The 17,773-nt window shown below is 45.0% G+C and overlaps 1 protein-coding gene across 11 annotated transcripts in view; it reads right to left on the bottom strand.

The window, feature by feature from the left end:
* The window catches only part of LOC147232334 (unconventional myosin-IXAa-like), a 164,909-nt gene that overhangs the window by 66,195 nt on the left and 80,941 nt on the right, over positions 1-17,773 (bottom strand). For 5 of the 11 annotated variants that reach the window (XM_086149116.1, XM_086149113.1, XM_086149117.1 and 2 more), the window contains exons 3-8: positions 15,377-15,471; positions 15,225-15,287; positions 13,801-13,900; positions 12,414-12,467; positions 7,713-7,813; positions 7,208-7,334 (exon numbers count right to left, since the gene is read on the bottom strand). In XM_086149116.1, the coding sequence (XP_086005242.1) occupies positions 7,208-7,334; positions 7,713-7,813; positions 12,414-12,467; positions 13,801-13,900; positions 15,225-15,287; positions 15,377-15,471 (540 nt within the window). Of the gene's footprint in view, positions 1-7,207; positions 7,335-7,712; positions 7,814-9,759; positions 9,956-12,413; positions 12,468-13,800; positions 13,901-15,224; positions 15,288-15,376; positions 15,472-17,773 lie in introns of those variants that run through there. The other 6 variants (XM_086149114.1, XM_086149124.1, XM_086149123.1 and 3 more) reach the window with 4 other exon arrangements.

The following is a 17,773-nucleotide window of genomic DNA, read 5'->3' as shown; positions in this document are numbered from 1 at the left end:
AAAGACCCGACCCATCCATCCATCTTCACCCACTTATCCAGGGTCGAGATGCAGAGGCAGCAGCTGGAGCAGTGAGGCCCAGACCCCCCTCTCCAGACTCTCTGGACCATTTTGGACAAGCATACGACGTACTGTACATACGACAAGCATACGACATAGACTCTCCAGCGTGTCCTGGGTCTTCCTCGTGGTCTCCTCCCAGATGGACATGCCCGGAATACCTCCCCTTGGGAGGCGTCCAAGAGGCATCCTGACCAGATGCCCAAGCCACCTCTAATGACTCTCCATGTGTGGGAGCAGCATCTCTACTCCAAACCCCTCCTAGATGAAGGAACTTCTCCCCATATCTCTAAGGGAGAGTCCGGCAAACCCTGCGGAGGGAACTCATTTCAACCGCTTGTATCCGCGATCTCGTTCTTTCGGTCACTACCCACAGCTCGTGACCATAGGTGACCGTGGGAGTAGACCCACCGGTAAGTTGAGAGATTCACCTTCTGGCTTAGCTCCTTCTTCACCGCGACAGACCAGTATGAAGTCGGCATCACTGCAGACGCCGCAGTAATCCGCCTGTTGATCTCCAGCTCCATCCTTCCCTTGCCAGTGAACAAGACCCTGAGATACTGGAACTCCTCCACTTGGGGCAGGACCTCTTCCCCGACCCGGAGTGGGCACTTCACTTCAGATTTGGAGGTGCCGATCCTCATCCCGGCCGCTTCACACTCAGCTGCAAACCCCTCGAGTGAGAGCTGGAGATCATGGCCTGATGAAGCCAACAGAACCACATCATCTAGAAAAAGCAGAGACTCCATCCTGCACCTAGAAATTCTGTCCATAGAGGCCCGACCGGCCTTTGAAAGAAAATCCCGATGGAACCCCTGTTTTCACCCCCCTTCCTCCCGAGTCCCTCAGGACGAGCATACGTCCAAATAAACACAGGGGCCAGTAAGTGGGAGCATGTGGGCGACATGTGGCTCGGCCGGCGGGCCGTCCGGAGCCTCGCTCAGGGAAGGGACTCGGACACATGCTGAAGAGGCGACCCGGCGGCCGTCTTGCCAGTCCAAACATCCCTGCTGAGCTGCTGACAGGAGTCTCCGGCACACTTCAGACATTGTTTTGTCAGCGACTCAACAAGCTCATCCGGCTAGGCCGTGTGTGTGTGTGTGTGTGTGTGTGTGGGGGGGGGGGGGGGGGGGGGGGGAGTGACACACACACGGCGCTCGGTACCAAGGTAAATCAAAACAGCATGGGTATGCTTCATGCCCTCGTGTTGCATGTGCATGCACGTGTGCGTGCATGTGTGTGTGCATGTGTGCATGCACGTGTGTGTGTGTGTGTGCATGTGTGCATGCACGTGTGTGTGTGGTCCTGCACACCTTGTCAGGAACCAGTTAGCATCGCTAAGCGGAGAAGCCGAGCCATAAGCTAGCTTTCCACATGTCCACATTTGCAGACGACTGGATGATTATAATGAATGTGTTTGTACGTGCATGTGTGTGTGTGTGTGTGTGTGTGTGTGTGTGTGTGTGTGTGTGTGTGTGTGGTCCTGCACACCCTGTCAGGAACCAGTTAGCATCGGTTAACATCACTAAGTAGAGAAGCCGAGCCAGAAGCTAGCTTTCCACAAGTCCACATTTGCAGACGACTGGATGATCATAATGAATTTTTGTGTGCGTGAGTGCGTGTGTGTGTGTGTGTGTGTGTGTCATATCTATCACGTCAATTTTTGTCCAAGCGTGTGCAAAAAAACAGAAGTGAGGCTCAGAAAAGAAGAAGTGGAGCAAACAGCCGGTGTCAGGGGGGGGAGTTTCTTCCCCGGTCAGCGTTTTTATCCGTTGATCCTTAGCGGCTTCCGGCTAACGCTTGGGATTTCGCAAAAAGACGTCACTTTGACGTCGGCATGCAAAGTTTCAGGCTGTCGGCGCTTCGGTGCCGCACAGCCTGAAGAATTCCCACATTTCTGTGTGGAGTCTCAAAGTTCTGGGGTTCCTCGGAGTTCCCCGGGTTCACCCGCAGTCCAAAGACATGAAGGAGGCGAAACTAAACTGTCCGAAATGAATTCGTGAACAATAAGATAAAACTTGATTGAATTTAAGATAAGATAAGAACAACTTTATTAATCCCGAAGGAAATTGTTGTGCCAGAGTTACAGAAAAAATAACAGTAATAAATAATAAAAAGAAAAAGGCAGAATTAGAAATAAAAATAAACTATAAGGTGTCTCAGTGAAACTATAAAGTGTCTTAGTAAACAAGTGATAAAACTATAAAGTGTCTTAGTAACAAGTGAGGTAAGGAGTGCACAATAGTATGATAAAAGGAAAAATTGTAGTGTAGCTGTTATGAAATGAAATATTGCACAGTTCTGAATATGACCATATTAATGGTCATTTCATTGGTTCGATGCGACGAAGCTAAATGTTTCGGCGGCGTGAAGCTCGTTAGCCCCCCAAAAAATCTATAAATTAGAAACTACAGTTGAACAGGCAATAGATGGTCCCGAATTGCCCTTCAGGGACAAAAACAGTTTTTTCTGATTCTGATTCTTAACCACTGGAAAGGGTGTGATGTGCATTCTGGATATAAACTGAAGGTTGCAACCTCTGGAATTGTCTCAAAACAATCGAAACGCGCCCAAACATCTCCGGAATTCCGTAGGCTCCTTCGTATCCCCCGGGGGACAAAGTCCCTTCCGTAAGGACTGATTTAGCACCTCCAGCACGAGAGGCAAACCCGTCTGGCGGCGGGTTTCTTCCGCTTTTAAATCAAAACCGCTGCCGCGCCGTCCCCGGCGACTATAAAGGTGATTTAAGGACATTATTTCAGCTTCGGCCGTGTGGGAAAAGCACGCCTTGGTGCGGAGTGGGGTCAAAAATAGTCCTCGCGCGAGTTCCCAGAGCTCCTCTTCACGCCCGCCTTCAGGTGGGGAACATGGATGGGGGAAGGGAGAATCCACCTTCCTAGATGTTGGTGATCCTTCTGGAGTGGAGAGGTGGCCCCCGTTATCTCTGAAAATGGGAGCTCACTCTTTGACAAGGTGCTCAGACTGGCCTGGTAAGACTTTGGTATCGGCACCTCTTCATTTCTTGCAAGAACGTCTTGCAGTTCCATTACATTACATTACATTACATTGCATTTGGAAGACGCTGTTATCCAAAGCGACTTACAATAGAGGACATAGGGACTGCAAATACACTTGCAAATACAAGATGCACAGGAAATATACAGAACAGTAAGTTGGGGTTAGTGAGTTGTTTTTTTTTTTGACAAAGACATACACAAACGTACACACACACTGCATAGCCTAACTTGCTGCCTAACCTGATCTGGGGCATCAGCGCAGTAAAAAGTCCTGAAAGAGAACAGTTTTTACCTGTTTCTTGAAGGTTGAGAGAGATGATGCTAGTCTTGTTGCTTCCGGAAGTTTGTTCCACCACTGAGGTAGTAGAACTGGGAACAGTTTTGCCTGAGATCGCTTAGAGCGAGCAAAAGGTACTGCTAGTGGGTTTGTATTAGAGGAACGCAGCTCTCTGCCGGGAACATAAGGTCTTATCATTTGGTTCGGATATGCTGGACCTGTTCCTGAGGTGGTTTTGAATGCCAGGGTCAGGACCTTGTGCTTGATCCTGGCAGCTGCTGGTAGCCGGTGCAACTGGACGAACAGAGGTGTAACATGAGCCCTTTTGGGTTGAGTGAATACCAACCGTGCTGCAGCTTTCTGTACCATCTGCAGTGGTTTTATTGCACAAGCAGGTCGTCCAGCTAGGAGGGCATTGCAGTAGTCCAGGCGGGAGATGACCATGGCCTGAACCAATAGCTGTGCCGACTGTCGGGTCAGGTAAGGTCTGATCCAAAAACCTTTTCAGGAGCATCCCTGGTACATCGGGACAGCAGAGGTACCAGGGACCGTGGACCTCGGTTCCGAGAACCATCTTCGCTCTGATGCTGAGGAGTCTTCTGATGCTTCCGCAGGCATGCCGTAGATGATCGGCGGAACTCGGATGTTCTCCTGCGACAAAATGGACCAAGGTCTTCCCGCAAAAGAGGAGTTTCCACAGCTCGCAGAGAAACATCAACATTCCGTCCAGGATAAGTGTAGCGTTAGCCAACAGCAGGGTTCTTCCCACGGCGAAGCAGTGCTGGGAAAAGACTCCCTTCTGGAGAGGAGAAGTGGCCTCCTGTTTTCTCAGAAAATGGGGGTTCACTTGACGCAAACCCCAAACAAGGTGCTCAAACTGGCCTGGGAAAGCTTTTGAATTGCCACTTTTTCATTTGGAACCAGGTACATGGACTCCAAGAACCACTTGCAGTTGGAAAGGTACTCTTGTGACGCAGGTTCTTGGTGATTGGTGGAGCTTGTAAACCACGCCCATTTGCAGATACTTCTTGCGGACTGCGGTGTGCGAATGCAAAACTAAAAAAAAGTTCCCCGAGAGAAGGGCAGTTCCTTGAATGATAGTTGCACTGGACAGTTCTTAGAATTGTATTCTTTGAATGCTTCTGTCCAGAAAGCGGCCGATGAGATGAGTCAGCATAGCATTGAGTTTCAAATGTACAACAAAAAAAAAAAACACCTCAACAGCATCTCCAATTCGCCCACCAATCAGTCCACGTCCATGATGATGTTGGTGAGCAAACGGCCCCCTGTTTGCTCAGAAAAGGGGGGGTTGACTTGATGCGGACACTAAACAAGGTGCTCAAACTGGCCTGGAAAGTACTTTTGTTGTGAAGTCGCCCGTCTCTAAGGCGTTTGGAATCAGTGAGAGATGCCAGTGAACGTAACCGTAGGATCTTTTTGCAGTTCCTAGAATCTTTTCTTTGGTGCATTTGGACAACTTAGCAGCCAGAGACCATGGGCCTCGACTCCAAAAAACCCCTTAGTTCCTTCTCCGAGGCAGGGCACGAGGGAACTCATAAGACGAAGGTGCTCGGCGGAGCTAATAGGCCTTACCCAGTACCAGATATATCTCCTGGGCTGCGGAGCACCGCTTTCAAAAACTTGCGTGGTCCTGTCAGCTGTTTTCTTGCGGAAATATGGAGGGGCAAAGAGTCTAAAACCCTTCTTGCATGCTGCATCTAAGAGGGGTTTCCAGGGCTGGTAGGGGAACATCATGTTTTGGCCCCAAATAAGTTAGCTAACAGCTAACAGGGTTCTTCACATGGGAAGCAGTGCAGGGAGGAGATACAAGCTGATAGTCCGTGGTTATTATTCCCTGAACGCTAGGGTAGCTTCCACCTCCATGTTGTCCCTGTCGGCTTCCTCCTCTTCCTCTTTAGCGGTTTGTTTTTGAGTGTGATGCTTGAGGCACTGGTACCGTTGTCCCTTCCTGCTTGTGGGAAAACAAAACTCAACCGCTTCTTTTTGGAGGAGGCTACTTCCGGGAACGACATTTCTCGGAATAGCTCCGAAAAGCATTGCGTACCTTTCGCTGGATGAATCCGTCGACCCCTCCGTAAAGGTGGGACCCGACCCACCGTGATGCGGCTTCTCAAAATTGCTAACGGACGAAAATTCTGACACAGAACTACAAATCGACGGAGACTTTTAACGTTGACGTTTCTTTGTCGTCGGGTCAAAGGCCGATGAAATAGAAGCATAAAATCAAGATGGAAAGTCCACATATGAGGACAATGGCTAATGAAATCTTTTTAAATTTTTTTTTTTATTTGAATTCATTTATTTTTATATTTATTTTACATTTATTTCTATAAATTCTATATTAATTTAATTCTTTAAAATTTTTATTTTATATTTTTAAATATTTATTATATCATTTTATATTTTTGAACTCAATTTACACCCCCAATTTGATCCACGAGAAGGTTGTCGGTTCAATTCCCAGGAAACAAGTCCTGATTACAACTCAGTACAACAGTATTTATATTTATTTTACATTTATTTCTATATTAATTTAATTTTTTAAAATTTGTATTTTATATTTTTAAATATTTATTCTATCATTTTATATTTTTGAACTCAATTTACACCCCCAATTTAATCCACGAGAAGGTTGTCGGTTCAATTCCCAGGAAACAAGTCCTGATTACAACTCGGTACAACGGTATTTGTATTTATTTTACATTTATTTCTATATTAATTTAATTTAAAAAAATATATATATTTTTAAATATTTATTCTATCATTTTATATTTTTGAACTCAATTTACACCCCCAATTTGATCCACGAGAAGGTTGTCGGTTCAATTCCCAGGAAACAAGTCCTGATTACAACTCGGTACAACAGTATTTATATTTATTTTACATTTATTTCTATATTAATTTAATTTTTTAAAATTTGTATTTTATATTTTTAAATATTTATTCTATCATTTTATATTTTTGAACTCAATTTACACCCCCAATTTAATCCACGAGAAGGTTGTCGGTTCAATTCCCAGGAAACAAGTCCTGATTACGACTCGGTACAACGGTATTTATATTTATTTTACATTTATTTCTATATTAATTTAATTTAAAAAAAAAAATATATATATTTTTAAATATTTATTCTATCATTTTATATTTTTGAACGCAATTTACACCCCCAATTTAATCCACGAGAAGGTTGTCGGTTCAATTCCCAGGAAACAAGTCCTGATTACAACTCGGTACAACGGTATTTATATTTATTTTACATTTATTTCTATATTAATTTAATTTTTTAAAATTTGTATTTTATATTTTTAAATATTTATTCTATCATTTTATATTTTTGAACTCAATTTACACCCCCAATTTAATCCACGAGAAGGTTGTCGGTTCAATTCCCAGTAAACAAGTCCTGATTACAACTCGGTACAACGGTATTTATATTTATTTTACATTTATTTCTATATTAATTTAATTTTTTAAAATTTGTATTTTATATTTTTAAATATTTATTCTATCATTTTATATTTTTGAACTCAATTTACACCCCCAATTTAATCCACGAGAAGGTTGTCGGTTCAATTCCCAGGAAACAAGTCCCGATTACGACTCGGTACAACGGTATTTATATTTATTTTACATTTATTTCTACATGAATGTAATTTTTTGAAATTTGTATTTTATATTTTTAAATATTTATTCTATCATTTTATATTTTTGAACTCAATTTACACCCCCAATTTAATCCACGAGAAGGTTGTCGGTTCAATTCCCAGGAAACAAGTCCCGATTACGACTCGGTACAACAGTATATTCGCCTTCTCGGGGTTCGGACGCTCACCTCCAGCAGCTCCGAGACGATGGGCAGCACCTCGGGGTTGCAGATGTCGATGGAGTCGTCTCTGTAGGTCTTTTTCTTGTAGCGGATGTTCCCCAGGTGCAGGATGGCCGACAGCAAGGAGAAAATCCTGGGGGAGGAGATGGGAAAGCAGCGGGAGTCGGGTTACGCGCAAACATATGTCCAGCTAGCAAACAAATCTTAGCATCCGCGCTACATTTCTTGCTACTTTTCCTCCATGATGCCTAGAAACGATGGCGTTTCGAAGAGGAGTAGAAGCTAAACCGATTCAGATTTTTCTGCCGGCCTCCGTAGCGTCGCTGTTGCCGTAACCGCGTCTGCTGAGCTGGTGATTCGTGCCCCCTCAAAAATGTTACGAGATAAATATTTGCAGATTGGTTCGTCTCCGCGCCGCTGATCCCCCCTCGGATCCCCGCAGACGGCTGCGGTTTTTTTTTTTTTCGGCGCTAATTTTCCCTAGCGTCACATCCCATCCTCCCCCGCTTACTGTTTGCGCGTGGTGGGAAGGAATCCCACCATCTCCATCGCCAGCTGCAGACGCTCAAAGTCGTGCTTCAGGTCCTCCCCTTCCACTGTGAAGCAGTCCTGCTGGTGTCAGGTGGACACACACACACACACACACACACACACAGACACACACATGTATCGCCATTAGCTTAGCGTTCATAGCATAGTTCATTCATTCATTGATGTATCCTATCCCAGCTGTGATTGGGCGAGAGTGCGTATTGTACGGGCTAGCCAGTCGATTCACCCTCTCATTCACGCGTCTGGACAATTTAGGGTCTCCAATTGACCTACTTGATATTTTTGGGCGGCGGGAAGAACTCGGAGAGTTGTTTGGAACCTGAAAAAACCTCAGAGTGATTCAGATAAAAGAGTTGGGTCATTGACAATTTGCAGATGCTTCCGGTTGAGCTTTTTCAACATGGAGGACGTGCCGTCGCGGAAAGGTGTTTCCATTTGACTGCTTTATTTGCTAGGTTTAGCATGTAGCAGTCCCGTACTGCAGTTGTTATTCGTTGCGGCGTTAGCTTCCCTTCACTTCTAGCCACTCCCGTCTCTGTTGGACATCTTTTTGTGATTCGGGCGTGTTAGCAATGTAAGCTAATTCCAGGTCAAGCAATTGTGTTGCTGAATGGTTGCAAAAACAAACAAAAAAAAAAATCAAATTGATTGATTTGATCTTTTTCCAATAAAATTGCACCGGCAATTCCATTTTACAGCAAAGATAATTCACTGCTTTATTTTCTCGGTTTAGCATGTAGCAGTGCCATACTGCTAACCCTTAGCTTCCCTCCACTTCTAGCTGCTAACCTCTCTGTCTTACGTTAGCAGCGTAAGCTAACTCTAGGTAAATGATCGTGTTGTTGAACTGTGCAAAAAAAAATTTAATTGATTAATTCGATCTAAATAGGGTTAATTTTTTTCCAATAAAATAGCATACAGCTATTCGTTGCAGCATTAGCTTCACTTCTAGTTGCTAGAGTCTCTGTCGGCCATCTTTCTGCAATTAGGGCATGTTGGTCACGTAAGCTAATTCCATGTCAAGCAATTGCGTTACTAAACGTTGCAAAATAATCAAATTGATTGATTCGATCTGAAATAAAGAATTCTTTTTTATTTCCAATAAAATTAAATGCATGGAAGACATGCAATCACAAAAAGGCAATTCCATTTTATATCAAAGATACTTTACTGATTTACTATCTGGGTTTAGCATGTAGCTGTCCCATTCTGCTAATCATTGTACCGTTAGCTTCCCTCCACGTCTAGCTGGTAACATCTCTGTTAGCCATCTTAGCAGTTAAAGAAAGCTAACTCCACGTCAAGCGATTGCATTGTGGAACGGTGCAAAAAACAAATTGATTGATTAGATATCAGATAAAAAATTCTTTTTTTTTTTCAATAAAATAGCAATCGCATACTGCTATTCGTTGAGGTGTTAGCTTCCCTTTGCTGCTAACATCTCTGTGGGCCATCTTTCCGCAGTTCAGGTGTGTTAGCAGCACACGCTAACTCCAGGTTTGCCTTATTAAACAGTGCAAAAAAATTGAATTGATTAATTTGATCTTTTAAACAAAGATTAGTTTTTCATCTCCATTAAAATCAAATGCAAAGTATAAAAGGCTCTATGCAAATGTGCAAACGTTCCTGCTGGACGAAAATGCAACGCGCTCGCCATCATCTGGTTACCAAGGTGCTCATATTTAGAATTTTTTTTTTATTTTTTTATTTTTTTTAAACTTAAATAACGTTGAAAAACACGTAAACGAGGGTCGGTGCGGAAAAAACGCCAACCAGTCAGTGTCCCTGGATAAAACCCCTGCAAGATGAACACTCAACATTCCCGTGGAATTAGGACGCACTAATATAAGGTCCGCAAGAGCTGGAATTTATGAATGGGTGCAATGAGGATGTGTGTGTGTGTGTGTGTGTGTGTGTGTGTGTGTGTGTGTCTTCCGGGCCCTCCGGTCGGTCAGCATGCCTGCGCTCCAGCCGAGAGCCTCTCTCAGGTTGTAATTAGCACATACCACAGCTAGCGGCCGGCAGGAGAAGACATGGGAACCCGTAATCCACCGCTCCGGCATCTGCTTCCTCTTCACCTCGACGCTCGTCTGGCCCCGCCCCCAATCCCTCGCCACGCTCGCCGCTCGCCGGGAGTCACGGCCGACACTCGGGAGTGCGCTTTTGAGGGATTTGAGAGGATTCCCCAGTGGGGACGGGGCCCCGGCGCGCTCGACCTTCGCGCCGCGCCATGCGATACGTTTGAGAAAATAAAGATGTCAATTTGGGGCTATTTGGGTGAAACGGAAAGCGAAAACCTTAAATATCGGATCCGACGGGCCCGAACAATGGGCGATGTAAGTGGATGATGACTGAGCTTGTGTTGAGACTGTAACGGTACACCCGTTGCAACACTTCTGGCGTGGGGTTTAAGCTAAGCCGCCTCGGCACGCGGGGCTTTTTAGCAGATCGCCCTCGGATCTGTTAAAGGTTTTGTCTCCGCGGTCGAGGCTTTCCCATTATTAACCGTGGCTTAATCGTGATTGGGTGAATTTTCCGTGCCACAAAAAAAAAAAAAAAAAAAAAAAAAAAAAGCATACCAACTCCCTCCACTGGCATTCCACAACCTCCCCCCCTTCCCGATGAGCCAAACATCGAAATGCAAACATCCAGAAAGTGTTTGGTCTTCGGGTGATCCTTCGTCAGTTGTTTCCTTTCAATTCCCCGCGCCAGGAGCCGAATCGGAAACGCGAGTACACTTGTCACGACTTTTGGGGTCATAGGCTACCCGGATGCCACCGAAGGGGCTTGTCGAGGCGCCCTGACAGCTGTCAACTGCTTCCAGCGAGGGAGCAACCGCGCCAGAGGATGACATCATGTCCCTCCGCGGCGGGAGCCGTAAACCGATGAGGTCATGGATCGGCCCCCGGGAGGCGTGGCGTGTCAACAGGAGATCCATCTATCCGGTATAACTGTTATATCACAACTGTCCCCATGCGGGGAAAGGATCCAACAGCTGGAGAAACTCTGACCCGAGCAGAAGGAGGGAGTCAAGTGACCCCCTTGGACCGTTCGGTATGCTTCCCGCAGCAGATGCTGGGGGTGTCTTTTGCCAGGAGTTGCTTTTTGGATCACATTTTGGTGGCACCGGGAGGGGAAGGGAAGTGGACTGAGTGGTGGGCGGGGTGGAGGTGCTCTTTAGGTGTTCCCTGATCTTGTAGCAGTTCTGTTTTTTGGTTTAGGCGCGTACATTTGAGACTCAACGCTACGCCGACTCATCTCATTGGCCCCTTTTTGGACAGACATTCAAAGAATGCGGTTCTCAGGACTATCCAGTGCGACTATCATTCAAGGAGTTGCCCCGCCCACTCCGCAAGAAGTACCTGCTAATGGGTGTGGCTTACAAGCTCCACCAATCACCACGCACCTACATCACAAGAGTTCCTATCCAACCGTGAGTAGTTCTAGGAGTCCACGTCTCTGGTTCCTGTCCTTTCCAGATACATTAAGGAATGGACTGCTTCCTGAAAGGGTTCAAGGAACCGCAAAAAGTACCGGCGGTACGAAAGGAGCTACAGTTGCGCTCATTGGGATCTGGTTGGTTCCAAATATCTAGGAGATGGACAACTTCATAGCAAATGAAAAATTGCCAATTCAAAAGCCTTTCCAGGCCAGTTTGAGCCTCTGCATTGAGTGAACCACCATTTTCTTAGAAAACGGGGTCTCCTCGTCAGAAGATCGCCAACATCTATGAAGAAGCCTGGTGGTACCTTCAACGGTACCAGGGTCTGCAACGAGTTTCTACCTTCCTGAAAAGTTGGGCTTGTTACAAGAACAGCTAAGGTTCTAGGAACTACAACAACAAAGAGATTGTAGCTAGTTGCTAAGGCCGTCCCGGTTGTCCGACAAATCAGCGTAGCGTTGACTCTTGGGTTTATTTGAGTGCCTGCGACCAAAGAACAGAACAACCGCGTGATTCATGAACACCTTGAAAGCTCCTCAAGCCCGTCCACCAATCAGATTTGGAAAGAATTTGATTTACATTGGAGTTTCTCAAGGTAGGCTAGCGATACCAGCAGCTATTTGCTATGATAACTATCACCCAAGACATTCAAGAAGTATTTATCCCGAAGACCAAACAGTACTGAGGTGCAGACCAGTGTGATGATGGGGCAAGTCACTCAGGACCAGTGAAACACACGCACACACACACACACACACACACACACACACACACACACACACACACACGGGGGAAGTTTCAGGCGATTCAAACCTGAAGCTTCCCTTTCAAAACGGCGTCTTCCGGTATGACGCCATCGTCAATGTTCATCCGTCAGCCGAGCGCTCAGAGTTTTAAAGGGATTTAAAGGGATTCCTTTGGATTTGTTAAAGTCACACCGTTGTTTTGTTGAGTTTCAGCAAAAAAAATAAAACATAAAATAACCAAACAAACCACTTTCCTGCCAATCAGAATCATTTTACTTTAAAAAACTACAAAAATGGCTTCCCAATGTCAAATCCCTTCAAGACTTTTTTTTCTTTTTTTTCCCCAAAAAGAGAGCCAGTCGGCCTCCATCTTTGTTCCGGTGAAAGCGGGTGGGCAAACAGCAAGTGACCCAGGACACACACACACACACACACACACACACACACACACACACACACAGGGAATACTGACCAGCTCGCTGTCATAGTAATTGTCCCAGTGGAGTTTGTGCAATTTCTTTGTCATCTGTAAGCAAGGCGAGAGGGGGTTAGGGGGCGCCTGAAAAAACACACACACACTCCGGTGCTCGAGAAACAAGCCTGGCTTTTCCTCGCAAGCCGAGAAAAATGGTTCGGCCCGATTAGCCCTTCGAGCGCCGCGGGATCTCCACGCTATTAAAAAAATCAGGAAGTGGATTAAACAGGAATTAAATGAACTGGATCTCCATCAATCCGTCCCGACCGCCGATTCAACAATAAGAACGATACGGGACTGTCTCAGAAAATTAGAATATTGTGATAAAGTTCTTTATCATCTGTAATGCAATTAAAACAAACAAAAAAAAAAAGTATGATATTCTAATATTTTGTTGAGTTTTCTTAAGATATAAGCCATAATCAGCAATATTAAAATAGTAAAAGGCTTGCAATATTTCAGTTGATTTGTAATGAATCCAGAATGTATGACATTTTTTTTTTTTTGTAATTGTATGACAGAAGATAAAGAACTTTATCATAATATTCTAATTTTCTGAGACAGTCCTGTAATAATAATAATAATAATAATAAAAAGATGGTGTGACAGACAGTGTGCAAACACATGGCGTGGGGTGGAAAAAGAGGCGAGGAGATGGGCGGACGCCATCCAGGAGGAACAAGAGCTAAATATGGATAAACATTCGTGCATGAAAAGTATGCGCGAGCACACACACACACACACACACACACACACACACACACACACACACACACACACAGACACAGACACAGACACACACACGCACGCGACCGCCGGCGTCCTCGGCACGAGCCGCTGCCAGATTAACTCCCCGAGTCTTTCTGTTGCCATGGAAACAAGGCTGCGTAGTAACAGGCTGCAGCAAAGGGGGGGGGGGGGGGCACGTCGGGGAGGGATTATGGAAAAAAAAAATAAAAAAAAAATGTTACTTTTTCTTTTTTAGGGGAAGCCAAAAATTAAAAATAAAAGATGAACAAAGACGGACATTTTTTTTTTTTTTTTTTTTTTTCCCCGCGCTTCCTCCCCAGTGGGCTGCCGCAGGAGGAGGGAATATGAATCCCCACACATCTGCTGCCAACACACACACACACACACACACACACACACACACACACACACATTTCTCTGGCTGATGCAATCAACAACCGCTGCGACGTGCTCTATTTATGATAAATGTGCAAATACCCAAGTCACCATGTAATAACAATGTTAGAAGCGATGTATAAATGTAAATGAACAATGCAATGACAATTGACACAACTGTCTGAAGAGTTCCAGGTTTGCATCTCACTGTTATATTTATGTAGACACACACACACACACACACACACACACAACACACCTGATTGAGGTAATGGTATTCCTCCGGTTTGAGCAGGTGGAAGGACTTTCTCTCTTCTTCACTGGCTCCGGCCAACAGGTAGTAGAACACGTGGTAGTTCCTGTCCACACACACACACACACACACACACAAAATATTTATAAATATATTCAAAATTTTTACCCGCTCACCTCCTGGGAGCTTCCGTCTCGGATTTCGACCTCACCAATATGGCCGCCGGCACCTGTCATCAGGTGAAACATGAATCCCGATCCAAGGCTATGGGGTGTTCAGGTGTGTGTGTGTGTGTGTGTGTGTGTGTGTGTGTGTGTGTGCGCATGTGCATCTGGATGACACCTCTCTCAACCATCGGACGAGGGCGAATGCACCTCCAGTTCTAGATCATTAAATCTTATTGTAGTGCAACCGATAGAAGTACCTTTATTTGTTTTCTTATAAGATTTCAAGATTACCGTATTTTCACGACCATAAGATGCAACGTACCAAAAGGCGCAGTCTCAGTTATATGTGCCATTACTGTATTTAACACACATATAAGGCGCACCTGATTATAAGGCGCGCCCCCTTTAACGTTCTCATGGTGTCCTCTAGTACCTCCGCCTTACAACAACAACACACACACAAGCATACAAGTCTGCGTGTTTAAAAATAGAGCAGGAGCAAAACTGAGTTTGCTTTCACATTTTTTTACCGGTAATCGTCATCAATCAAGCCCGTGGAAGTCCTCATCCTCTGTTTCTGATTTGAACAGCTGCGCTAAATCTCCATCAAACATGCCGGGTTTACTTTCTTCACTGTCAGAGTCACAGAGTCGGCTTTTGCGAAAGCTTGAACAACAGTGCTAGCAGACACGTTAGCCCGAGCATCTACAATCCATTCGCTGCCTTCCACTCTTAGTGAAACCGTGGTCTCCAAGAAGACTTTTCGTACTCCGTTGTGCGTATCGTTACTGTGCTGGTCCACTTCTTCTCCACAGTGACTCACCGGGATGTCGAAAGTGAGCGGCACCTCATCCATGTTAGCATGTGGCTAGGCTGAATGTGTTTGTCGGGGATGTTTTCAGGGTTGTTAAAACAACGATGTTCTGCATAACACACGTACCCGTTCTTTTATATCCAATCAACGCCCACACTTCCCCCTTTAACGTTCTCATGGCGTCTCTACTACGTCCGCCTTACAACAACAACAACACACACAGGGCGCACTGCACATTTTGAAGAAAATCTAAGACTTTTATGTGCGCCTTATAGTCGTGAAAATACGGTAGAAATTAATTCATTCGTTCGTTTGTCATCTGGGAGCCAATCCCAGCTGTGATTGAACGAGAGGCGGGGTTGATCCTGGACCAATCGCGGGGAGAGACGAAAAAAAAACAAACATTGGACTTGGAGACAATGAAGGGTCTGCGAATGTGGAAGCCTCACCTCTCGTTGTGCTCCTGGTAAACCAGACGGGATTTCTCCAGCAGGTATTTCTCCACGTAGGCCCTGAATCAACACCATCAACGTTAAAATAAACAAACAAAAAAAAAAAAAATTCAACAAGGAAGAGATGAAGAGGCGTGTCCTCGTCTCACCCCCTGACGGTGCCGCTCTCCTGGTAGTTGACCTGGATGAACTTCCCGAAGCGGCTGGAGTTGTTGTTGTGGGCCGTCTTGGCGTTCCCGAAAGCCTGAAGAAGGGCGGAGGGTTGGGGGGGGATGGACACGGTCAGGGTGCGTTCAGGTACCGGCAAGCAAATTGGAAATTTCAGATGCCACTCCTTCCCGAATCTAGCTTACACACCACCAGAAGGTCCCCTCCATGATGCTAATAGCATTAGCTTGCTGTGTTGATGTTAGATATCACCTTCATCTGACCTGCAAGGCACCGAATGAGCCAAAAAGACATAAATAATGCTAATATACCCTCTGTGCTATTATGGGATGGCTCCTAGTTAAGGCTTCTGCAATTATTACATGAGGACCAAGAGCTACTCCAGACAAAATGGATTAACCTTGTTGTTGTTAGCGGTCACGTTTGGAGCCAAGAAAACAAGCAAATGCCTCTGTTAAGACGGCGGCGCTTAGCAGGACACATGTTGGGTCGCTCTGTGTTGTGCTATGCTGTGCCTGCAGCCGTGCGATTGCGCACATCTGTGTTTAAGGCTAACGGTATGCTAATGTATGCCTCCGCGCTGTGGGCTCTTTTGCGCTGTCACATTACATTAGCTTGATGGTTCCTCCGCTGCAGAAGTGAGCAGCGGCGTTACTACGGAACAGGATAATTAGCATGTCAAGACGCTAAAACAACATTACAGTCTCAAACGGCAGTGCTAGCCCCCACGCTAACCCCCGCTACCCATTGCACCAACATCGTTTCCCCAAAAGAATCAATCAGGACACCTACGTTAGCTAAAATAATTGTCTTCCTTTAGCTAGCAGTCTCCACTCTGGATCCTTTAACGTTGGGCTAGCGCAAAGGTGGTCCCGTCTGGGCGGCGCACTTAAATAAAATAATTTGTTCACAATTGGGTTTAAACAGTAGCTTTCTGTTGTGCTTCAAGCTAATGCCATTTAGTGACTGGAATTTCATGCAATGGCAACGTTCAGTTAACATGCTCTTCTTCAAAAACAAATTTAAAACCTGTCTTCTTGAGAAAGGTTATATTTAGCGCTAGGCTAGCCCCTGGTTCTGCTGCACTTTTAGCATTCTTTCCAGCTTCCTGTCCAGTCTGCATTCTCAGGCCTTCATCGACGCATGGCAGTATCCTCACGTCTGACCCTTATTTCTGTAATATTTAAGCTATTTTTGTAAAATGTCATCTATTAGCATGTACCTGTTAGCACTACTGTTAGTATTAGTGCAAGATAAGATGTTCGTTAGACTTTATTGATCCCAAAATGGGGAAATCTCAATGTCACAACAGCATTATAGGCAAGAAAATGGGAATAATAGAAGAATATACAAAAAAAGGATATGGATACGAATACAAAACTATGTGCAATTTAAACAATAGAAACAAAATATGAAGAATAATGCCTTGCATGGTTATAGCAATAACAGGCACACAGCAGGAGATGTGAGTAGAAATGAAAAGCCCTCAAGAATGTATAAATATAATATAAATATAAATATTGCACAGATAGGAGTGGTAAGTAGAGATAGAGGGAGTGCAAAATAGGGATGCAGGCAGTAGACAAGTGCAAAAAAGGATCCAAAAATCTCCTGTATTTAGCGCTAGGCTAGCCCCCTCGCCATACGGCCGCTAGCTTACCCTGCTGAAGGATAAACCATGATTCTCCTCTCTTTTTACTCCCGTTCTATATATCCTGTCTGCACTCACATCAGTTCATGCACTCACATCTGACCGTTTTCTCTTCCCGGACATTTAGGGATCATTTGTTCCACTCGTTGCTGTGGATACGCTGCAATCTGATGGCGGGATGGCGTCACATGATCAACACAAATTGTGAGAAATGTAGTTTACGATCAATGCACGCGCTTGACTTTGGTATTTAACACAATCAGACCTTTTGTGTCGTTCTCGCGGGCCACATGAAGTTTGACACATGAGGTCTAGAGCGAAGGTGCTCAATACGTGGATCGCGAGCTACCAGTTGGTCGCAAAGGAAATACTGGTAGAACGCATAAAATTTAAAAAAATAGACGTCAGCCTATCGTGCATCCTGTCATTGATTGATATACAGAGCAGCCAGTCAGATGACAACTGATTTTTTTCAGCCACTGAGGTCACTTCACATGCACAAACAACAGCGCGAAGTGTAGCAAAACTACCAAGCTAGTTAGCAAGTTACCTCCAACTTTTAGCCCTCGGTTTTTGTCTCCAATTAAGAAGACAAAAACGTATCACTTTCATACCAAATGGGAGGAGGACTTTGTTTTCATGATGACATTTTCAAAAGTGCGTTCTCCTCATCTGCCGCTCTACCATCGCAATAATAATAATAATAATACATAAGATTTGTATAGCG

This window comes from Fistularia commersonii, chromosome 7 (assembly GCF_037954325.1).
Source record: "Fistularia commersonii isolate RoL2024-O1a breed Wild chromosome 7, RoL_Fcom_v1.0, whole genome shotgun sequence".
NCBI classification, from domain to species: domain Eukaryota; kingdom Metazoa; phylum Chordata; class Actinopteri; order Syngnathiformes; family Fistulariidae; genus Fistularia; species Fistularia commersonii.
The sequence above is the reverse complement of the archived record's forward strand: the minus strand, read 5'-3'. Positions and strand labels throughout refer to the sequence as shown.